This window comes from Saccopteryx leptura, chromosome 3, assembly GCF_036850995.1.
Source record: "Saccopteryx leptura isolate mSacLep1 chromosome 3, mSacLep1_pri_phased_curated, whole genome shotgun sequence".
Lineage (NCBI taxonomy): Eukaryota > Metazoa > Chordata > Mammalia > Chiroptera > Emballonuridae > Saccopteryx > Saccopteryx leptura.
The window spans coordinates 160073545-160098552 of record NC_089505.1 but is presented as its reverse complement, the minus strand read 5'-3'; the positions used below and the strand labels follow the sequence as shown (position 1 = coordinate 160098552).

Below are 25008 nucleotides of genomic sequence, written 5' to 3'. Positions count from 1 at the left end.
TTTGTGGTAATTTGGTATAGTGGTAATATGCAACCAAAACATCACTGATAATCTAACCTGTAATAAAGTATGACTTCTAATTATAATTTGGATAAATTATTTAACTTTTGAGAGTCACACCTCCATCTTGTAAAGGCCATAACAATGCTTACATTATAGAGTTAAAGGGATGAGAGGATAGTGCCTGGTACAAAGCTGTAGCTCCATATATGTTTGCTATGTGTAAATATTATATATGTTCTCTCGAAACCTTTAGACACTGCCCTTTAGGCCCTTAAGAGACAGCTGTTTAGCTAGTCTGCAGGTCCTTTGGTCCCCTGATAGGAAAGGGGATACTTATCTCCTGGAGCATGGCAACAACGAGCCCCTGAGTGACAGTTGACAATGTCAGGAAAGTCCCATAGCAAGAAAATCAAAGAAATCTTGATGTTGCTGTGAGAGGAGTCTGGCGGTACTGAAGAGAGGTTCTAGTATAATGGATGTTGAATCAAAATTTACCCTCAAGTCTCACTAAGAAGTACTGAGGTTTTCTTTTCTTTCTTTCTTTCTTTCTTTCTTTCTTTCTTTCTTTCTTTCTTTCTTTCTTTCTTTCTTTCTTTCTTTCTTTCTTTTTTTTTAACAGAGAGAGAGAGTCAGAGAGAGGGGGATAGATAGGGACAGACAGGAACGGAGAGAGATGAGAAGCATCAATCATTAGTTTTTCATTGTTATACCTTAGTTGTTCATTGATTGCTTTCTCATAAGTGCCTTGACCGTGGGGCTACAGCAGATCGAGCGAATAACCCCTTGCTCGAGCCAGCGACCTTGGGTCCAAACTGGTGAGCCTTGCTCAAACCAGATAAGCCTGCACTCAAACTGGCGACCTTGAGGTCTCGAACCTGGGTCCTCAGCATCCCAGTCCAATGCTCTATCCACTGAGCCACCGCCTGGTCAGTCTGAAGTTTTCTTGTTTATTTCTCCTTAAACACACTCACTTATATTTTTCAGTCCTTTTAATTCTAGCTGAAACATCTCTAACATGTTTCTTCTCAGATTCTTGGAATTTTTTTTACTAGTCAATTATTTAGTCAAAGAATATTTATTGAGCACCTATTATCTGAAAAGCCTGATGCTAGTGCCATGGTGACAGATATTAAACAGATAAATATACTCAGATATATATTTACAAATTGTGACAAGTGCTAACCAGAATAAAATGGTGAGAGATAGAACTAAGGAAGGTAAGAGTGCTGGTGGCTTTATTTAGACAGGAAGAACAGAGACAGTAATTCATTCACTCATTCAATTAATCAATAAAAATTTATTGAGTACTTATTAGGTATCAATATCTGTTCTAGGCATTGGTGTACAATGGTGAACAAGAAACTTACTGTTTGCCTGGGGAGAGAGACAGAGAGAGTAAGTAGATTATAAATGCATTAACAAATAAATACAGTCAATCTCATTATGGATTTTGCGTTTACAAATTCACTTGCTAAAATTTATTTGTAACCTTAAAGTCAATAGTTGTGCTACCTTTATGGTCATTAGCAGACATGCTTAGAGGGGCAAAGTTTGAGTTGTTGATGTGCACGTTGACAGCTGAGGTCCAGAAAGGCAATGCTCTGCCGTCTTGCTTCAGCTCTCGCCCTGGGAACAAGTGTCCTTTTCACTGTCTATGTAGTGCTACATTTTTTACATTTTTATGCTTTTCATTGGTAATTTTGTTATTTAAAATGGTCTCCACGTGTGGCGCGGAAGTGCTGTATAGTGTTCTCAAGCACAAGAAAGCTGTGATGTGATTTGTGGAGAAAATACATTTAAGTATGGTTAAGACATGAATTACAGTGCTGTTGTCTGAGTTTAGTGTTAATGAATTAACAATATATAGTAAACAAAGTGTCTTTAAAAAGAAACACACATAAAAGGTTATATATATTGATTGGTTAATGAAAATATTATTACCAGAAGCTCATAGTAACTTAATCCTGCATTTCCGCTAAGAGCAATGGCTCAGTGTTTGCTTACTCAGTGTTCATAGCAACTATATAGAACTTCCATAAATAGTGAGAATTGACTGCACTTCAGAACTATTCAGTGCTGTGAAGGTAAGGGTACTAGATGAAAGAGGGGGCTTCAGGAAACCTTTCTTTCAGGGATGGGATTGGAGTCTAGATCTGAATAATGAGGAGATAGTTATATAAAGATCTGGGGAAAGATCTATTCAGGCACCTGGAGAAAGAGCAAAAACCCTGAGGCAGGAATAAATTCGGTGTGCTCTGCTAAGGAACATTGGTGAACCATAAATGTGGGCAGAGAATGAAGAGAAAGATCAAAGAGGAAGGTGAAGCCAGGACCAGAATAAGGACAGAGAAAAGCCACGGGAGAGTTTAAGCAGGAAAGAGTTGTGGCAGGTGGCTGTGTGCAGAATGGATTGAAGGAGGCTGAGTGGAAGCGCTGATACCAGGAAAGAGCTAAGGGAGTAATCTCAGTGAGGCATGTGGAGGCTTGGATTAAGGCAGTAGATGTGGAGATAAATGTGAAAGGGATGGGTTTGAGAGGTGGAACTGACAGGAGTCGGAATGGTTTAAATGAGGAGGTGTTGAGGGGGAGAAAGGGGTCAAACAGGACTCCCATGTTTCTGGGTGGTACATTCATTAATCCAATAAGTATTTGTTGGGCAGCATAGCCTGCTCCAGTGCCGCTTACTGTGAGCTGATGTCCTCCCACCACCTCCCCACCTTTATGCTCTGTCTCCACCACCTCTGCCATGCTGGCCCAAGCAAGCCACCCCCTTCTTCTTCCTGGATTGTTGCAATAGCTCCCTAGCCATTTTCTATTTCTGTCCTTGCCCCTGCAGTTCTCAACAGAGTAGCCGGTGTGACCAGTCAAAACATAAGTCAGAGCATGTCACTCTTCTGCTCAAATACCACCAATAGATGCCTGTCCTGTATGGGTAACAGCCAAAATCTTCACAATGGCCTACATGGCTTTTAGATCTTTCTCTTTTCCACCCTCACTGTTCTCTCTGTTTCTAAACATGAAGGGCATCACCTAAGGCAATTCTAAGAGAAAATTTCAACAACAACAAAAATAAAGGCTTGTTAGTTATTTGGCCTCTATAAGTAGGAACAGGCCCTGGCCGGTTAGCTCAGTGGTAGAGCGTCGGCCTGGCGTGCAGGAGTCTCGGGTTCGATTCTCGGCCAAGGCACACAGGAGAAGCGCCCATCTGCTTCTCCACCCCTCCCCCTCTCCTTCCTCTCTGTCTCTCTCTTCCCCTCCCGCAGCGAGGCTTCATTGGAGCAAAGATGGCCGGGGCGCTGGGGATGGCTCCTTGGCCTCTGCCTCAGGCGCTAGAGTGGCCCTGGTTGCAACAGAGCAACACCCCTGGTGGGCAGAACATCGCCCCCTGGTGGGCATGCCGGGTGGATCCCGGTCGGGCGCATGCAGGAGTCTGTCTGACTGCCTCCTCGTTTGGTTGTGTAAATTCTAGGTTCTTTGTTGAAAAATCAGCCTTTTCCCTTGAATTAGTGGAATTTTACTGTGAAATACAGATAAATATTGCTCATGAGCCAGAGTTTTAAAAATATGATTCTAATAAAAGTAATAACTTGCAGATTTACCATATTTTATAATTATAAAAGTTCTCTCAATAATCATATAATTTGGATTTTGAAGGGATTGTTTGTCCTGAGTCTATTTCTATTTAAAATGATCTTTTCCACTCTTACTTATTATTCTTTATTTAAAATTTTTCATTTTATATTCTAAATGACCTAATATAATCTTAGTTCATTTATATTTTGATCAAGCAGTGTTCTCACATGCTTATTACATTTTGAAATATAGTAACTAAGGACAGTTTCTAAATTGTATTTCCACTTACCCATGCTCTCCATATTTACAGGTTCATCTACTTCAGTAACTGGAACATAATAAAATGATGTCAAATTTACTTTTTAAATCAAATATATACCATAGTTTGTTACAGTCTTTATTAAACTAGGTCTCAAAACATGAAACATAAATGCAAATATATGACAAAGTTTTAAACTATGAATAATTAAATAGAATCTGAATAATTATCTCTCACAAATTTATCTTTGAATGATATGTTTCCTACTGCATTTAATTGATAGTTTAATGGGAAAGAAAACAAACAAGAATAAATGACCATATTTTGAATTCTACTTGTGTTTTAGCTTTATGACAGCCAAAACATTTGTTTATTTGATACATAAAACTATGATGATTTTCGCTGTTACTATGTGTAAAAATACTGAAGCCATAAAAATCCCCTCAGTGAATAGACAGTCTTACCAGGTAATACTGGTTCCTTTTTTTTGCTATGTTTTGCCTTTTTTTTTACACCTGAGCTCTTCTGTTGTTTGGGAGCCATGGCTCTGACTTAGGCTGTGCAGAGAGAGAACATCATTAGGGAATAAGCATTATCATTTAGTAAACACAAGAATATGTTTCCTAAATTTAGCCTTTGGCTAAACCAACAGGCATCCTCATAGAATGGGTGTTCTGTGGGCAGAGGATTATCACAACAACCTGACTGGTAGCTCTCGCCTGTGCCTGGGAGCCACTCTGCTGAAGCACCAGGAAGTGACTTACCAGCACTTTGTGGTGCCAGACCAGGCCCTACCGTGGAAGCCCCCGAGGACACTGCCCCCTGCCTCTGGCTGGCATCCTGCACCCAGGGAGTGTCTCTGTGCTGCCCTGGGCCGGCTCCCTGGCAGGTGCCCCAGCTACAAAGGCAGATTCAAGTCCATGGGCAGACACAGGCTCACAGTGGGAATATGGGCACATAATTTTAAAATCAACATAATTTAAACAGTACTTTTCTCTTGGCCTGTGTACATGTAGCTTCTGTGTCCTTATTTGCGCTGCCGGAGAAGGCCTCCAAAAGCTTCTGTGGACTTTGCTTGTCAGTTTTGACAGAATATAACACTGGCCAAGGGCCTAGCCAGTGACAAATCCTTGTCATCTCCTCAATGCTCACCTTCGCCCCATCTTGTTAAATGGTTGGAAATGTGATTTTAAAAGTCTAACCAGCAGGGTTTAAACATAGGTTTTGCCTTTTATTAGCCGAGTGACCCTAGGCAAACTGTTGACCTTCTAAGTCTCAGTTGATTCCTCAGTTTAATAGAGATAATAAATCCTAACTCACCAGGTGGTTGTGCAGATATAATGAAGTAAAGTTGCCCCAGAACCCCCAAAGGCCGCTTTGCAGGGTACAAGGCCAGCCTTGCAGGCATGCTCTCTGAGTTTGTTAGGGGAACAGACCCCGAGGCTGACCTTTGACTTTGGCCTCAAGTCTCCAGAAGCCAAGGCTGGTGGAGATGGCTGCACCTGCCTTTGTGTGACTGCAGCCTTCCTGGAGCAAAGGTCAGACTCACCAAGACCCCAAGTTACTCAGGAGACAGAAGCCAGAGTGCTGTCTCTGAGCAGGCAACAGTAAAAGCTGTTCCTTTCTGCAAGGTGTTGCAGTAATATAAGGTTATAGAAAGTAAATATATAGAAATATAGAAAAATATGGAAGATATATAAAAATAATTAAGATATAATGTTGAAAGCAATTAAGGAAATTAAAGTTATGCTGTCTGGATAGGAATTAATATAGTGTGTAGAGATATGATATACAGACTCTGCCTTTTGCACAGGGCTCAGTCAGTTAGTGTGTGAAGATACATATAGATAAGAAGTGGCTTGATGCCATAACTATGTAAATTAACATAAACAAGAAGCTTCCCTAGGAACACCTTAAAAGTGGCTTGATGTAACATTTCAGTAGATTAACATAAAAAGGGCTCCCTGTGAGGAACTCCCAAAAAGGTGTTTTGAAGTGATAATCCTGTAAATTGACACCTGTTAGAAGGTGGGTTGAGATGATAATCTTGTAGATTGACACCTGATAGAAGGCATTGGCCAGAAAAGGTACTCAAGCTAAGGGCCCCCCTGCTGCAGTAGTCACCCAGACTCCTGCATTGACATGGACTGTCTCCACGCAGCTCTGAGCTCTGACCAAAGACAGCCGAGAGGAGCACGCTGAAGGGGGCCCCCCTTAAGCTGTACCCAGGCACGCCAAAAGGATTTGTGAGTAATAAACTACCTGTGTGATTCTTGCAACTAACTTGTGTGTCCATTGTGTTTTTCCTCTGGTGGCAGTTGGTCTCAGAACTGATAAGTGGAATCCTCCTAGCCTCCTCAAGAATAAAGAGGCTGCCAGCCTTGCTGATAAGCAGGAGTGTCCCACTGTGTGGGGAAGTTGAATCGTGGGTGCCTGTTCAACATAGAGCTTGGGCTCTACTGGGACAACGGGCTTCACACTAAGGTGGACACATGGTTGTGGAAGTACAGATGGGAACAGGATGGAAAGGCAGCCACAGGTATGGCCTCAGTGCCTACCTGGCTCTGTGGTCCTAACACGTGGAGAGAGAGAGCCCTGCAGGTGCTCCATGTTAGGATGGCCCTGGGTCCTACATATCTCCTCGCTTCTGAGGCTACAGGAGCCAGGGTGAGCTTGAGGAGGAATGAGTTGCTATCTGACATCAATTTAATCAAGGTATGATTTTAGCATAATAAACTACACCCACTCAAAAGGATACTTTGACAAGCTTAAATAAATGCAGCCATCACCGTAATTAGAATCAGAGCATTCTGATCACCCCCTTCCCCCCAAGGCTTCCTCCTTCCCCTTTGCATTTGATGTTTCTGTTCACCTCCAGCTCCAGGCAACAATGCTCTGCTTTCTGTACTATAGATTTCCGTCACTACAGTCTCTAGACTTTTCTAGAGACTCAGATAAGTGGAATTATATAATACAATCTTTATACTTTTGTGCTTGGCTTCTTATGCTCAGGATTCTGTTTTTGAGATTTATCTTGTTGCCTGTACCAGTAATTTACTCTTTTTTATAGCTGAGTTATATTCTATTATACAGGGGTTGGGAACCTTTTTGGCTGAGAAAGCCATGAATGCCACATATTTTAAAATGTAATTCTGTGAGAGCCATACAACAACCCGTGTATGTTATGCATTATCCAATAAAAATTTGGTGTTGTCCCAGAGGACAGCTGTGATTGGCTCCAGCCACCCACAACCATGAACATGAGCGGTAGGAAATAAATGGATTGTAATATGTGAGAATATTTTATATTTTTAATTAATGTTATTATTTCTTTATTAAAGATTTGTCTGTGAGCCAGATGCAGCCATCAAAAGACCACATCTGGCTCGCGAGCCATAGGTTCCCAACCCCTGTATTATAAGGTCATATGATTTGCTTATCTATTCACCCATTGATAGATGGTTGTATCTAGTGTTTTGGCTTTTTGAATAAAGTAGCTATTAACATTCATTAAAAAAAAGAAATGAAGTTTCATTATCATCAACTCAGTCATCTTATATTGTTTGCCTCATTTTAATGAACCACCACAGACTGAATATTATTTCATAGTTTGGGGGAGGAGGAAACTTTTCTCTACCCTCAAGGTTTTTTTTGGCTGGCCTAATAATTAAATAGATGTGAGACAGATTAACCAGAGAAAATACCCAAATTTAACACATACATATGTATGGGAACCCAGCATACATGACAGAGACAGAGATCCCACATGCAGAAGAGGTTCAGAGCAGAAAGGGAAATTGAAGTACCATATTTCCCCATGTATAACACACACCCTTTTTTGAAAAATTTGGGGTCTAAAATCTGGGTGCATCTTATACAGTGGTTGTAGATTTTTTTACTTGCAGTTCTCACTTTTTTTGTGCTTATTTCTGCACTCATTGTCGAAGACAGTGATTAGTCATCAGACACATGAGGACAAGCTAATGGATGGGAGTTTGGACAATGATGAGGACTTTATGAATTTTATGATGAATAAAACTTGAGTTTAATAACTTTATGTAATACATTTTTTTTTTCAAATTTCAGGCCCCCAAATTAAATTGCGTTTTATACATGGAGAAAGATGGTATATAAGATGTCCTGAACTAGGGCAGAGGTAATGTACCGTGGGGCTTCAAAGGGTCATTTCAGGGAGAGCATATGTTCAGTAATTATTAGTTTTGCCCTGCCATGTAGATGGGCAAGATAAAAAGTCATTTCTGGTTTTAATCCTTATTATGGGTTAGTCTCCTAATTTAAATTTTTCTAGATAGGCAGAAAGGAAAACCTGTAGGGTTTTGGTTGCCTTCAACTCAAAGCAATCCACATACCACTAAGAAACATTTAGGGGTAGCTCAGTCTGCACCCCTATAATTGCCTACAGTCAAAATATCATGAACTTTGTTTTATGCTTAGCACTTCAATTACTAAATCTTGACCAAAGTGTGTGTCACACTTTTTTCCTTTGAGTTCCTTTAGATTTTTTGCATGTATTTTTTTTCAATGTAATAGTGATAGCAGCTCAAGTTTGTTGAATGCTATGTGCCAGGCATGATTCAAAGTAATTAATGTGTGCTTTTAAATTTAATTTTAACTACCCTTTTAGGTAGGCATTTTATTAATGATATTATCTTTATCTCCATGTTATTTTTGAAAACAGAGGCCCCAAGAGGTCAGATAACTTGTCTAAGGGAACATATCAGCCATGAGCAGTGCTACCAATGTATCAAAGAACACATATTTTACCTTCCACATTAACAGCAAACTATATTAGAGAGCAACTAGAAAAGTGAGTACTGGGTAAGTCTTCTGTGTAACAGTTCTAAACCTGTGATGGCACTCCAGTGACTATGAGAAACATTATATACATTCAGAGTTGATCTACATGACCGTGTTCTGACCTAACTTTCAAGACTTGTCAGTGACTGTATACAGCAAGTTAAATAGTTATTAGTGCCTTCTCTTCACTTTATGTGGCTATTACACACACACCTGGTTACACGTTCCCATGTATTACCTGTATGCATGTGTGGCTTACTCCCAGTCATGAGATCTTTAATTCTGAGAAGACCTGTGACATTGGTATCGTCTACCTAGCATCTTCCTTAGAAAGTATTATGTCCTGAGTCCTCTTCAAATAGCCAACCTTGTGTAAGTAGTCATCATCCTTTCTTCTCCCAAAGTATTCGTAAGCTTATCATACTTGTCTCCCATCTTTTTTATTTTTAAACAAAGATTTAGAATACAACTAAGTCTAACGTCTTGGGAGTTTTGTAAATGTGTCTCCAAGAACTGCTGCTCCTTGGTCAGTCTCCACCAAGACCCTGATTAAACTGCAGGTAGTACTGGGCACTGCAGCGATCTTCCAATGAGTACACAGCATCTGTCCTCCAGAAAGAACTGTTTCTGCAATGTTTCCCATTAATCTACTTCAGTTGCTGCTCTTCTTTCAACCTACCTCTACCTTTTACCAAGGCAGAATACTCATTTAAGTAAAGGCTGTTCCATCAGTTCACCTTTTGAAATGCCTCCTGAATGCCAACCCCACCTCTCCCATAACCTCCACGTGTGCTGGCCTTTAACATGTCCTCCTGTACCAGAAGTGTCTAACTATTTTGTGCTATGAGCCCCTTTGGCAGGCTGGTGAAACCCCATGCATCAAATAAAAATATGGGATTACAAAGGAGACAGATTTTATTGAAATACAGTGATCAACATGTTTTTTAAATTATGATAATTTCTGTGCTTCTTTGTTACTACATTAAATAATAAGATCTAGCAGTGATTCTAATTACCACCTTAATTTTGAAGATGTGATGAGCATAAATCATATATATAATATATAACATTGATAATATAATATGAAAAGAGCTGTAATTCCTCTTAGTGACAAACTTAGAGGTCCTGCTAATCCTACTGTGGATTGTTACCAAATGTATAATTTAAATTAGCAGTTAGTAAAAATAAACATTTAATTTTATTTCTCTATTCACAGATTCTCCTCCCTCCACCCTCCAAATAGATCATAGACATTTAACTGGCTCCCCTGACTCTGTTCTAACCAGAGTAATCACCACAGGACAAGTCTTTAGAGCACTCTTTCTAGAATCTTAATAAGTCAGTTCCTTGTATACTGGGGAATGTAATGTGGGTCCCTGTTGTCCACAGTAGCATTCTCCTCCACTAGTGGAGAAATGGAGCTCATTCGAAATGCAGACTTCCTGGAGCCACTGTGATCCAGCAGGTCTAGGTGAGCCTGAATTTTAAAAAGCAATATGGGACAGTCTTGCACAGGTGGTCTGCAGATCAGACCTTGCAACACAAGATAGAGTCAAAATGTGTAATCATCACCTTTTACATCCTTCACAGTCTGCCTCACCATATCCACCCTTCGAATTCTACTCCAGCCTCGTAAGATTACCCTCCTTTCTCTAAACAGTTCCCTATAACCAGTCTTCCTATCTTCTTCTCTGGGGAATTTCCTTCCCTCCCTGCTTCTGCTGCTCCACATTTTTCTGCTTGCTGAACTCTTCCTCTATTCTGCAAGGCTCAACTCTGAAGCCTGCCCAACTTTCTCACTCAGAGACTTAAACAACTTTGTTCTCTTTGATGCTTTCTAATCACACTGTAGTGTCGTTAATTACACCAGGGTTTTGCAGAGGCAGAGGGCCTCAAACTCAGAGCTGCCTAGAAATTGCTGTGAATTCATTCAGCATTCAGCATTCACCATACTGTGGGCAGAAGGAGAGAGAAATTATTGAGCAGCAATTCAGTACTGGAGGTCACTAGCTGAGTAAGTCAAAGACCTTACTTTCAAAGAATTAATGTTTCCCCCTTCATTTTCTTCACTTTATACTCTGTTCTTTTCTTAATGGTCCTGAAGTCATCTCTCTACCACTTCACTTTTATCTTTTCTTCGTTGATCTCCAATACTGGTGAATAACCAGGATCATGCTGCTTTCCTTTTCATCCATCCATGCATCATCCATCCATCCATCCACCCACCCAGCCACCCTTCCTTCCATCTATCCATTCATCCTTCCTATATTTATTGAGCTCTCACTATGCGCCAGGCAATGTGATAGACATTGGGGATACGTGACTTGTGAGCAAGACACAGTACCTGCCCTCAAAGTTCTAAGGGTGTCGTTAACTGCTCTCTCGTTGCTATTATTGTTTCTTGGCTAGGCTGCAAGTTCTTTGAAAGCAGGAAAAGTTTTGCACTTTTTTTTTTTTTTTTGCACTGCATCTAGCACATAGCTGCCACAGAGACGTTCCGATGCCCTTGAAAGAGTAGTAAAATATATACTTGTTTTCCAAGCCTCCTTTCCCATTTAGAGCTTCCCTTACCTGATACTGCTAAACTGAAGAGAAAAGAAGCGTCTTTGCCAGTACCCTACGGAAAACTCCTTCTGGGGCTGAAGATGTAAGTTTTGACTCCTACTCTCAGAAAAACAAGTCCTAAGAGCGCAAACCTCAGCTTCTGTGTAGGCTGTTGCTGTGACGCATCCGTTGCTAAGAGAAAAGAGGCGGTGACTCTGCGGAGATTGACAAAGCGCTAGTACCAATACAGTCTACGTTCCCTAACAGTCTTTTTCAGAACAGGCTTGTGATTGGTTGCTATGATGATACCTCACGTAACAGGAAACAAGGCGATGTCCGAAGTTTTCCACTTGCAAGGAAAGAGATGTGCAACTTAAGTATATTGAAGATAGTGGCCCAGCCTGATCCCAGGTCTGACAAGCCTGGTGCAGCGCAACCTTACCTGAAGAAGAATCCTTCTGGGTGTGGTCTGTAGCAGCAGGGAGGGAAGGGTGAAGTGAATTTTGCGGGGTTAGCATTCTTAGGGCACCTGCCCTGCTTACCCAAGGATGAGCTGAGGCCTTCCCAGAAACCAGCCCTAGATTCCAGTGTGAGGGAGAGATAGTCTGGTTCAATTATCTTCTAACGTGTTACCTTTTTCTCTTGCCAAAGTAACTTTTGTACAGCGTTTAACTCTAATTGTAAGTATGATTCTCAGGGGGAAGAAGATTAAAGCCCTGAGGAACTCCAGGGTTCATTTTACCTGTGCTTATGTGTCCTGTGGGACGCACACAGTGAAGTTCCTCTCTCTGTACACTGTTTCCCTCTTTCCTTTAAAAATAATTATAACTGCTAATTTGTAAGCTGGCAGCATATAATACAGCAATACAATTGACTGCTGTAATTGGTCTCAATTATTTTTTTTACATTCAATTAAATGAAAATACTTAATTGAGACGAGGCTTATTGACATATTTGAGACTTAATGATCCCAGATTAGATAAGACTTCACAAGATGTGTAAAGAGATTATATATACATATATATGTAATTTCAAATTTTTTTAGAATTTGTGTTTGCAAAATGCAAATAAATTTTACTAAAGAAGTCACTTTTTTTAAAGTTCCTTTTTTTTTTTCAAAACAAAAGGAGGAAGACTTATCATGTGACAGTTTTCCTCCATTCTTCAACTCCCTGACACTCAATAAGTTTTCCCCTGGGCTCAGTCCTGATTCTTTTCTCACTCTTTGTATTCTCCTGGTGCCCTTTGGTTCAGCCATCTTTCAAAACACATCAGTGACTTCCATTTCTATACTTAAACTCTTCACCTAATACATTTCTTTAATTCCAGACCTGAATTTCCACTCCTAATTGGACATTTCCAAATACATGTCTAGCTTAGCTCACCATATTTGATCATTGTTAAATAAATATATTGAATGAATAAGTGAATGAATGAATGAATTACTGTACCATAGGCATCACAATTTATTATCTTTAACTCATTATCTTTCAGGTATTTTTTTCCTTTATTTTCTACCTTAGGTACTAGTAGCCATTGTCCATCAATTTGCAGAACCAGAAATCTGAGACTCATCCCTGACATCTCTTCTATTGCCCACAGTCAACATGGCACTTATTCCTGTCATTTTCCTTTCCTAAATAGTTCTCAAGTAATTTATCTCTTCTTAGCCATCCTCACTACCTCTGCCTTTTTTCAGGTATGCCTCATCTCTCTCCTAGATGATAAGCAGTAGTCTCTTGACTTGTTCTGTCTCCTTCTCTCTAATTTATTTGTAAAGTTCCCCAAGAGTGTTTTACTGCAGAGATTCAATCCTGACATATTGAACCTCCCTGCTTACATATCCTCAATCTGGCATATAAAACCCTGTACAGATAGGATTCTGAAAGATATCTTAAAGATATCTGGATGACATTGAGCTATTTATCCAGCCGCATACCCCACCTCTCTCCCCAACTTAACCCAACATTTTAGTCTTTGTACTTCTCAACTGAAGTTCATAATAGTTGAGAACTGTGAAACCATAGGAGTGGGGATTGATAATAGACTGATGAAAAGGGGAGTTATACCTTGAACTAGATTTATGAACGTTACATATATATATTTGTTTCATATAAAGAATTTATTCTGTTCTACAACATATTTATGTTTGTTTTAATTTTTAAAATATCTAAAATCTTTATGCAATGTTACATGTCATTATATCTCAAGACTGAAAAAGTGTCTATAATCACTCTTAACTAAAATTGAAATAAAATTGAATAAATGCAATGAAGGTCAGGCAGCTGTGACGTGCTCATTCCATGTTTTTTCCACAGCATACTCCTACCCAGCCCAGGAGTTTGCAAATCTCAAGTTCAGAGGCAGAGCTGTGGTTAAACAGAGCTCTTGACCACTCCCCAAATGTGCTATACTGTTCACAACGGTGCATCTGTTCATACTGTTGCTTCTACTTCTACCTCCACCTCATCCTGCTACTTCTTTCTTCATCTTTGTTACTTGGTAAACTCCTATTTATTTTTTAAGACCCGACTCAAATATCACCTTCCTGTAAAACCATCCCAGAAGAATTGGTCTGTCTGCTATAGCAAGTATCACATTGTGTTGCAGTGGCTGGTTTCTATAGATATCTCTCCCACTGGATTTTCGGGGAGGATGGTGTCTCATTCCTTTATATCTCCATTGCTTAGCACAGTGTCTGTCAAGGGTGTTTAAGAAAATATATTTTGAATATAGTTATAGCAAATCCAGAAGAAGCTCTCTAACAAAAGCTTCTTTGTATATTTTACAAATAATTTTCTTAAAAAAGATCCATGATCCTTTGCTGTTAGATTTAAGGACGTAAAGATTATAATCTTGTGATTTGGGTGAGACACTAAGCCTTTCATTATCTTTTCTTTAGAGACCCCTCAAGGCGATGTTCACTTGGAGATTTTTTCAAAAGAGTTCAGAAAATAAGGATTGAGGACACTGAATAGAGTCTTTATGTTTTGTTTGTCTGCATCAGTATGCTTGGGTGGGAGAAAGAGTGGTTGGGAAGGAAATTCCCGTATTTGAGTCTTAAACAGCTGGGATTATTGATAATCTGCTTGGGGAACCTCTCACACCTGACTTGGGAGCATCCCAGAAGAGTACTCACCTTCAGAAATGAGAAAACAGAAAAAGTCTGACTTGAGTGTAAAGTTTAGATAATGGAGAATAAGACCAAATGTAGCAATTCTAGAAAAAGGACTAAAACTTAAATATGAAATTGGAATATGTGCAACACTAAAGTGAGGAGAAAGGCCTCCTTAACTATTTCTGCACAGAATTGGAGTCTAATGGAGACTACAAGGGACACGGGTGACCCTCCTCCCCAGAATTGCTGGCATTTCCCACAAGAGAAGGTGGGGCCTTATAGATAGTTCCAGATGTGGGCAGCAGATGTTTCTAGAGAAGCAAATTCAGGAGCTGAGAAGGAAAAATGGGGCCATATGGTAGCAGAGTGGACTTCTTTATGGGCATAGGTGAGACTCTATTCTTCATATCCAAAGGGTTGGTGGTGGAAGAGTCTTTGTATGGTGATGATAGTCCTACAATATCCACAGGCATCAAGAGCTAGTGAAATATCAAATATATATATATAAATTCTCTGTCTCAGTTTTATATCTGGGATAATAATTAGAGACAAGCCAGATAAAAAGGAGAGCAGCTATGTTGCTGTTGGAGGGATATTTTTCAAGAGAAATAAAACTTCACAATAATATGGAAATAAGTTGTCAGTTTGTGTTTCCACAGGAACTTCTATATACCAGGAGAGAGAGAAAATTAATTCTTCTTTCAACCAAGCAGAAGCTTTATATTTAAAATAAATCTGTGTTGAATATTTTTGCCATGTGAGGATACAAATCACAAGGTTTAACGAAAAGATAACGCCTCCATCTGAGTTTGGCCAGTTTCAATATCTAAATTTTAAACAGTTCAGTGTGCTCCCATTAAGTTGTCTAGTTTGGAAAACTATGCTCAATAAATTAAATGTAAAGAAAGAGAATACATGTTTGTTAACAGAAATGAATTTTTCCCTATTTCTGCTGGATATGTGGTGAATAAATATTTAAAGAATATTTTTATGAAGGGATGCCAAATTCTTAGCCTGTCCAAATTGCTCACAGATCTTGCTCTGTCCCTTCCCCATTGTACTGACCTAAAAAAACCAGCATAGTGTCTCAAATCTGGTAAATACTCAGTGAATAGTTGTTAAATCAGATTTAATCTTATATATGTTCAAAGTGAATTTATAGACATTGCCTCTGCTCTTTGGTGACGATTAAAGGTAGATTTGAATATTTCACTGTCTAGTAGACATTTCCACTTGGATATCTAATACGTACAGAGTTATCCAAAGAGTGACCAGGGTGTCAGAGTCAGCCAAGGAATATATGTTACTAGTCTACTATTCCATGAAATATTTGTTACCTCTCTGAAGCAAAAGGAGAACAGAAATTGAAGTGCTTTAAACCTTCATAACGCCTGACCTGTGGTGGTGCAGTAGAGAATATGTTGACCTGGAATGCTGAGGTTGCTAGTGCAAAACCCTGGGCTTACTCAGTCAAGGCACATATGAGAGGCAACTACCACCAGCTGATGCTTCCTGTTTCTCTCTCCCCCTTCTTTCTCTCTCTCTCTCAAATCAATAAATAAAATCTTTTTAAAAAATAAAACTCCATAGCAATTTGATAGAGTATTTTGTTATGTATTAACAAAGTTGAGATTTATATTTTAAATTTCTTAATTCCATTTTTCTAGCAATTAATTTGAACTATATTTTACAGAATGACCAGTTTGTGAGAGAAGTGAAAATAAAACAAAACCAAGCAGCCCACAGTAGCTAGCACAAGAAACACTAAACAGACTTCTCTAGCACGTTCAAAACTGCATTCCTGAGCCTTGCCTGCTGACCTGCTCACCCTGCAGTCTTCTTCACCTCAACTGATGGCAATTCCAGCTTCACGGTTGCTCAGGCAAAAATCCAACCATTATTCTTGACTTCTCTGCTTCCCTCTTCCACTCTTTGGGAAAATATTTTCAATCCTGCAAGCGAAAAGGATACACTTTGAAAACAGAAGTCAAGTCATACCAGTCCTCTGCTCGAAACACTCCAAATGGCTCCCATTTCACTCTAAATAAAATCCAAAGTCCCCACAAGGCCTTCAAGGTCCAGCATAACCTGGCCGCTGCTATTAGCTTCATTTCCTGTGTTCATCCCTGTGGTTCATGCTGCTGCAGACATGCTGGCCCCCTGGGGTTCACTCAAACCAGGCACGCACCTGCTTTGCACTGGCCAAGCCCTCTTCGTGGAACACTTGAACCAGGTACCTTTCAAGCTATTGCTAAAATGTTAACTTAATGAGGCCTACCCCCACCCTATTTAAAAATGGCAGATTCAACATTCCTGATTTTCCTTTCTCTGCTTTGTTTTTCCCCATAGTATTTATCACCTTCTAACACATTCTATAATTATTGCGGTCATTGACTTGGTCCACTAAGATGTAAACTCTACAAGGGCAGAAACTTTTGTCTTTTTTACTGATGCATCCTCAGTGCCTAAATGTGTGTCTGCCATCTAGAAGGCACATTGAAAATGTTCATTAAATGACTTGGAACCACTTTGGAGAGTATTTTGCAGTAATTATTAAAACTAAAAATGTAGATATCCTATAATCTAGCAATTCAACTCCCAGATATTTACCTTAAAGGAACTCTTAAGCATGTGCATGAGGAATGCTTCATCGATGTTCACTGCAGAATTTTTTTTATATGACAAAAGATGAAAACAACTTCAATGCCCATCAGTCAGGAAATGGATAGAGTGGTATTATATAGTCAATAAATTACCATAAAGCTGCTAACGTAAATAAACTGGCATGAATGTAGCTTAGAACCAAACTCATGAGGTAAATGTTGAAGGTTTTGTGCAGAGCAGGCCATTTTTGTATACAAAAACATGCATGAATGACTTCTAGATGATGGATATGTATGTGTATGGGAGAAAAATATTACAAATGAACTGAGATTCATACCAATTTGTGACAGAAGGTTGCATTTAGAAATGGATGGTTAACTTTATAATGTTTTATTATATAATTTCTCATAAAATAAAAGACTAGAAACAAAATAAAATGTAAAATTTGTTGAATTTAGGGGTTGTGAGTATTGAGTAGGAGTAATATATTCACCTTGTACTTATTGTATTTGAAATTTTCTCAAAATTAAATACTATCTTCTAGATTGTAATATATTCAAGAGCAGGAACTATATTTTATTTATATTTCTATCAACAGTATCTATTACCTTTACAAGACTATAAGAAGTCCTCAATAAATACTTGTTGAATATATATGTGTTGAATAAATACACATTTTTTTTTTTTTAATGAGAGAGAAGGAGAGAGAGAGACAGACAGACAGGGACAGACAGTCGGGAAGGGAGAGAGATGAAAAGCATCAACTCATAGTTGTGGCTCCTTAATTATTCATTGATTGCTTTCTCATATGTGCCTTGACTAGGGGTACTCCAGCTGAGCCCTTGCTCAAGCCAGCGACCTTGAGCTCAAGCTAGAGACCTTGGGCTACAAGCCAGTGACATTTAGGCTCAAGCCAGAGACCATGTGGTCATGTCTATGATCCCACGCTCAAGCCAGAGAGCCTGCGGTCAAGCTGGTGAGACTGTGCTCAATCTGGAGACCATGGGGTTTTGAACCTGGGTCCTCAGCATCCCAGGCCAATGCTCTATCTACTGTGTCACTGCCTGGTCAGGCAATAAACATCTTAATAAAAGAGAGAGAGAAAGAGAGAGAGAGAGAGAGAGAAATGGAATTAAGGAAAAAAGAAAATGAATGTACAAATGTAAAAAGGTAGAAAGGGGAAATATTTGAGGTTGAAATGTTCATGACTTAATATCTGTGCTTCCTGAGACTTTGCCTAGAGCTGTGTTACCCTGAACACAAAGGGTTTTTGAGGTGGCAAGAAGGTAAAAATGTGAATGAAAGCTCTCTTCTAGCCATCAGATTCATTGGCTATGCAGTAGTGTTTCCAAATTCTCAACAGATATTACTCTTTGGGATTCAGAGGGAAAAAAATGAAATTCCTGAAAGGATAAGTTTATTTTTCTTTATCATAGCACTTTACTTACATGCTCTAAAAATATAATGAGTAACCATAATAATAAACAATGAATGACTTTTCTGTGATTGGGTTATACCAAAAGTTCCAGAAATTTGTTTCTCTTTTAAAAAGATAATAAAAGCATGTTTAATTATTATTATGAGCCAGTATATTAATTAAGATAATGTATTTTAAAATGCATGTAAGAATGATTGCTACTTGTTACAGACATTTTATAATAAACAGCATTAAAAGAAGGAAGCATTAATACAAAATAAATTTTAAGTGAATGGATTAAGAATAAATATATATATAACACACATACATGGACAAGAAATAGTACAGTGATAGGCAGAGGAAAAGAGGGGCCCGGGGAGGTGGAAGTGGGCAAAGTAGGAATAAATGAAGATGGAAAGAAGAGACTTTATTTTGGGCAATGAGGACATGATGCAGTGTACAGACGATGTTTTATTGAATTGTACACTGAAACCTGTATGGTTTTATTAACCATGTCACCCCAATAAATTCACAAATAAATAGTATTAAAAAGTTATTCTTCAAATAATATTTAAAAATATAAGACATTAAATGCCTTTTTTTTTTTTTTACAGAGACAGAGAGAGAGAGTCAGAGAGAGGGATAGACAGGGACAGACAGGAACAGAGAGATGAGAAGCATCAATCATTAGTTTTTTGTTGTGACACCTTAGTTGTTCATTGATTGCCTTCTCATATGTGCCTTGACCATGGGCCTTCAGCAGACCGAGTAACTCCTTGCTAGAGCCAGTGACCTTGGGTCCAAGCTAGTGAGCTTTGCTCAAACCAGATGAGCCCGTGCTCAAGCAGCGACCTCGGGTTCTTGAACCTGGGTCTTCCACATCCCAGTCCAACGCTCTATCCACTGCACCACCGCCTGGTCAGGCTTAAATGCTTTATTCATAGATTTGATCTTGGTTTTATAACAAATATTCCACATAAGGAAGAATATCTTTCATTCTGTATTTGATGTTGGTTCAGTTGTTAAAATTGCTTATGAAAGCATTATCAGATTAAACGTTAGAGTATATGTTGCTTTATATTTACTTTTCAAAAAAATTTTAGTTTTATATAATAAGATTTCTTTTTCTGTGAGTAACCAGTGTACAGTCTTTGCCCCATTTTTTTAAAATGCATTTTTTATTACAGTTAACATACAATATTCTATTAGTTTTAGGTGCACAACATAGTGATTAGACATACATATAACTTATAAAGTGATCACCTTGATGAGTCTAGTACTCATTTGACAAAATACATTTGTACTACAATATGATTGAACATATTCCCTATACTAAACTTCATATCCCAGCGACTATTTTTATAACTGGCTATTTGTACTTCTTAATACCATTCATCTTTTTCATACATTCACTCAATCCTTACTCATCTAGTGACTATAAATTTGTTTTCTTTATCTATGAGTTTGTTTCTGTTTTGTTATTTCATTCTTTTGTTCTTTAGATTCCACATATGAGTGAAATCATATGGTATTTGCTTTTTTCTGTATGACTTATTTCACTTAACATAATACCTCTAGGTCCACCCATGTGGTTGCAAATAGGAAAATTTTATTCTTTGTTAAGGTCAAGTATTATTCCAATTTAATTCAAATGTTTGCTAAAATTCACCTGTGAAGTCATCTGGTCTTGGACTTTTGTTTGTTGGGAGTTTTTTGATTACTGATTCAATTTTGTTAGTAGTTATTGGTCTGTTCAGATTTTCTGTTTCTTACTGATTCAACCTTAGAAGAGTGTATGTTTCTAGGAATCTATCCATTTCTTCCAGGTTGTCCAACTGCTGAAAATAATTATTTATACTATTTTCTGATAGTCCCATGTATTTCTGCAGAGTCAGTTGTCACTTTTCTTTTATTTCTGATTTTATTTATTTGAACCACCCTCTTTTTTCTTTTCATTTTCTTTTTTAAAAAAGTCAATGAGAGGAGGGGAGGCAAAGAGATAAACTCTTGCATGCCCCCCACCCCCAACCTTGATCTACCTGGTGAGCCCGCTAGGGGGTGATGCTCTGCCCATCTGGGGCCGCTGCTTAATTGCCCCTGAGCTCTTAGCACCTGAAGTGGAGGCCATGGTGCCATCCTCAGCTCCCAGGCCAATTCGCTCCAGTCAAGCCATGGCTACAGGAGAGGAAGAGAGAGACAGAAAGAGAAGTGAGAGGGGAGAATTGGAGAAGTAGATGGGCACTTCTCCTGTGTGCCACACACCAGGCAAACGCTCCCACTAAGCCAACGGGCCAGGGCCTTCTTTTTTCTTGATGAATGACTGAAGGTTTGTCAATTTTATTTTTTCAAAGAATCAGCTTTTTGTTTCATTGATCTTTTCTATTGTTTTGCTGTGTTCCATAGATTTTAGGTCATTGTTTTCTTTTCATTTGTTTTAAGGTATCTTTTGATTTTTCCTTGATCTCATTGTTAATTTGTTCATTGTTCAGTAGCATGTTATTTTGCCTCCATGGGTTTGTGTGTTTTTCAGTTTTCTTCTTGTAATTGATTTCTAGTTTCATACCATGATGATCAGAGAAGATGGTGACTATAACTTCAATCTTTTTAAATTTATTGAGATTTGGTATGTGGCTTAACATAGTCTACCTTGAAAAATGTTTCATCTGCACTTGAAAAAAATGTATATTTTGCTCATTTGAGGTGAAATTTCCTAAAAAATATCTATTAAGTTCATTGAGTCTAATGTGTCATTTAAGGACACAGTTTCCTTTCTGGTTTTCTATCTGGATGATCTATCCATTGATATAAATGGTGTGGTAAAGTCCCTATTATTACTGTATTACTGTTCGTTTTTTTCTTTATGTCCACCAATGTTTGTTTTAAATATTTAGATGATTCTACTTTGGGTGTGTAAATGCTTACAAGGGTTATATAGCCTCTTGTTGGATTAATCCTTTTATGATTTTTGAAATGATCTTTTTTGTCTCTTGTTACAGTCTTTGTTTTAAAGTCTATTGGGCCCTGGCCAGTTGGCTCAGTGGTAAAGTGTTGGCCCAGTGTAGATGTCCTGAGTTCAATCACTGGTCAGGGCACATCTAAGTGCCCATCTGCTTCTCTACCCCCCCTTGCTTCTCTCTCTCTCTCTTCCCCTTCTGCAGCCATGGCTTGATTGGAGCGAGTTGGCCCTGGGCTCTGAGGATGACTTCATAGCCTCCACCTCAGGTGCTGGGAAGAGCTCAGTTGCTGAGCAATGGAGCAACGCCCCAGATGGGCAGAGTGTCACCCCTAGTGGATCCCAGTTGGGGCACATGTGGGAGTCTTCTCTGCCTCTCCTCCTCTCACTGAATTAAATAAATAAATAAACTCTTCTTTCATTTCTTTATGTTCATTCAGGCTCTGTGTGTCTTTTGATGTGATGTGGGTCTCTTGTAGGCAGTCAGTGTGTAAATATTGTTGTTATTTTTAATCCAGTCAGACAGACTGGATTAAAAATAACCACTGTTATTTTTGTTTTCTCTCTCTCTCTCTTTTTTTTTTTTAGAGAGAGACACACACACACACACAGCAAGGGAGATAGAGAGAGCGAAAGAGAGAGGAAAGAAGTGAGAAGTATAACTCGTAGTTGTGTCACTTTTAGTTGTTCACTGATTGTTTTTCATATGTGCCCTGACCAAGGGGCTCAAGCTGAGCTAGTGACCCCTTGCTCAAGGCAGTGACTTTGGGATCATGTCAATGATCCTGCACTCAAGCCAATGATCCTGTGCTCAAGCTGACAAGCCCATGTTCAAGCCAATGAGCCAATGCTTTAGCTGGTGACCTTGGGATTTCAAACTAGAGGTTTTAGTGTTCCAGGTCAATGCTCTATCCACTGTGCCACCACCTGTCAGGCTGATTTACTTTTTAAAAAAATTTATTGTGTTTACATAGATTCTAGTGTTGCCCCATGATTTAATTTTTTTACAGTGAAAATATTTTGTCTGTTTTACAAAGAACTATATCATTTAGTGAATATTCAAACACTGGAAAATACAGCAAACATGATTGGGTAGTCTTCAGATAATGTAACATTTGTGTGTCCTAGCAAGATCAATAGTATTACATAGATCTATGTTAAAATCACCAATCTAGGGAGTTATTTTATCTGCAAAACTTGTTATTTCTTGCAATACTATTCATAGGAATAGCACAATGTATAGTATATATACAAAGTTTTTAATGTTTATTTTATTTGTATGAACTAATCACCAGCAGGGCCAGAAACATACACTTGTATAATGACAATAATTACAAGCAAGCTTGACAATTTAGATATTAACTGTTTCTCTTTAAAAAACATTTATTTATTCATTTTAGAGAGGAGTGAGAGAGGGATAGAGAGAGAGACAGGGGGGAGGAGCTGGAAGCATCAACTCCCATATGTGCCTTGACCAGGCAAGCCCAGGGTTTTGAACCGGCGACCTCAGTATTTCCAGGGCGACGCTTTATCCACTGCGCCACCACAGGTCAGGCCTAAAAAACATTAAAAAAAATTATTGATTTGAGAGAGAGAGAAAGATAAATATAGACTTGCTGTTCTACCCATCTATGCATTCATTGGCTGATTTCTACAGGCACCTGACCGGGGACCAAACCGCATCTTGGCACATTGAGAAGATGCTCTAACCAAGTGGATTACCCCGCCAGGGCTGAACTGCTTCTCTAATGTGCTCCTGTCATGCTTCCACAATGTTGATCATAATCTGTGATTGTGCATGGCAGAGTTTCCTGTCTGCCTTTTGACTTGATGTTAATATATTCATTTAAGCCAATAGTGTCCTATGTTGATTGTTAAAGTTTAATTTTCCCTTTTACATTGTTTTTGGCATCTTTTTCAAAAATGCATTGACTGATATATATGTGTAAATCTATTTCTGGACTCTCTAGTCTGTTGCATTATCTACATATATTGTATATGTCTTTATACACATACCAAACTGTCTTATTTATAGCTTTATAGTAAGTCTTGAAATTAGGTAAAGTAAGTCCTCCAGCTTTGTTCTTATTTTTAAAATTGTTTGGTTATTCTAGGTATTTTGAATTTCCATATGAATTTTAGAATCAGCTTGTCAATTTCTACAAAACAGCTTGCTAGAATATTGATTGATATTGGGTTGACTTTATAAATAAACTTTGTGAGAATTAACATCTTAATAATATTGTCTTGCAATTCATGAACATGGCTCTTTCTTTCATTGATTTAGCTCTCCCTTCCCTAAAAAAAATTAACATTTACAAACACATAAAATATACTAGGAACAGTAATAAGTTGCTTGCATGCATCCTATTATTAGGTGGACTATACACAGAAGTAAATGGGGAGGTGAAGTAGTTAAGTAATTCCCTGTGGTCACTCAATAAGTGGAACAGAAAGGAATTCGGGCCCCCATCCATCTACTCCTTTTTCTATTCACTCATCTACTTAAGTCAACTCTAGGATTCAGTTAGGGCTATCATTTATACTTGTGAACACCTCCAACGTTTCCTGGGTAGTTCTAGGAAAATCAAGCATTTCAAATTCTCATTGTCAAGATGACTTCACTGTTATTGTAAGGAAATGGTGTTAAAGCACATGGGGGCATATGGGCATTAGAGATTAAATTATATTTTTCAAATTGCACTTGAGAATGAAATGTGCCAATTACAGTATAGCCTTTTGAGTATCTACCTTGTTCACAGCACATAGGAGGTAGGTTAATGAACAGCATACAATTCTTGTACCCCACAGCAAGGAAAAAATATTTCTGTTTATAAATTATCTATGCAAACCAGTTTAGGATTTAAAAGAGATTTTGTAAAGAAGCTGACAGTTCTTCATATAATTTGGGGCACTACCTGTTATGAAAATCCAGGGAGTTTTACAAACTTACCTGGGGCAAAAAAAAAAAAAAAATCTATTGGAGATGACGTCAGAGTAATGGCGGGGTAGGAAGCAATACCGATAAATCTCCCCCAAAACTCAACAAGATCTTCAACCAGAAACAGAAAAACCTATACTTGGAGCCTCCAGATGCTTCGCAATACACCCGAAGGTATGGTTGAGTGAAAAATTGGCTAAATATATAACCAAACCCCGAAGGAATTAGGGAGTAAGAAATGCTCTGCCTTCCTCACTAACCCAAACAGGGCGGCTTTCTCTGGTAACTGTGAATATAGAAACTGAGGCGGGCAAAGGGTGTGAATAGATCCAGGCTGTGGCACAAACGGCCAAACCAGGCTGTGGCACGGAGATCCAAGCCGAGGAAAAACTGATCCTGTGGCAACCGGGCAATACAAGCTAACACTCGCGCCAAACCCAAACAAAGAAAGACAAGCGGGGCAGCCATTTTACCTGATCTCCTGGTAGGTGCGCAGTTAGTGGGCGAGAGATTTCTTCCTAAGCCCCGGGGGTGGGTGCCCGTGTTACCCCACAGAGAGGCAGAGTCAGAGGCCTTTCTGTGGGCCGAAAGCAGAATCTCTGGGCAGCCCCAGCGCCCTGGGAAAGCCGCGCAAGGAAGGGAGCGAGAACTAATTCCAACGGTGGAAATTTTCCGTGCTGGTGGGGGTTTCACTCAGAGGGAAACACGGCCTGCCTCATATCCTGGTCTGCGCGCGCAGATAGTGAGTGAGAGACTCCTCCGAGTGCCTCGGCAGTGC

General features: G+C 39.0%; 1 protein-coding gene across 2 annotated transcripts in view; it reads right to left on the bottom strand.

Moving 5' to 3' along the window:
• The window catches only part of DNAI3 (dynein axonemal intermediate chain 3), a 100726-nt gene extending 89416 nt beyond the window's left edge, over window positions 1–11310 (bottom strand). For both annotated transcript variants that reach the window (XM_066376687.1, XM_066376689.1), the window contains exons 1-3: window positions 11225–11310; window positions 4300–4392; window positions 3866–3904 (exon numbers count right to left, since the gene is read on the bottom strand). In XM_066376687.1, coding sequence (XP_066232784.1) covers window positions 3866–3904; window positions 4300–4378 — 118 coding nt within the window. In that variant the 5' untranslated portion in view covers window positions 4379–4392; window positions 11225–11310. The remainder of the gene's footprint in view (window positions 1–3865; window positions 3905–4299; window positions 4393–11224) is intronic.
• Window positions 11311–25008: the final 13698 nt, after the last annotated feature.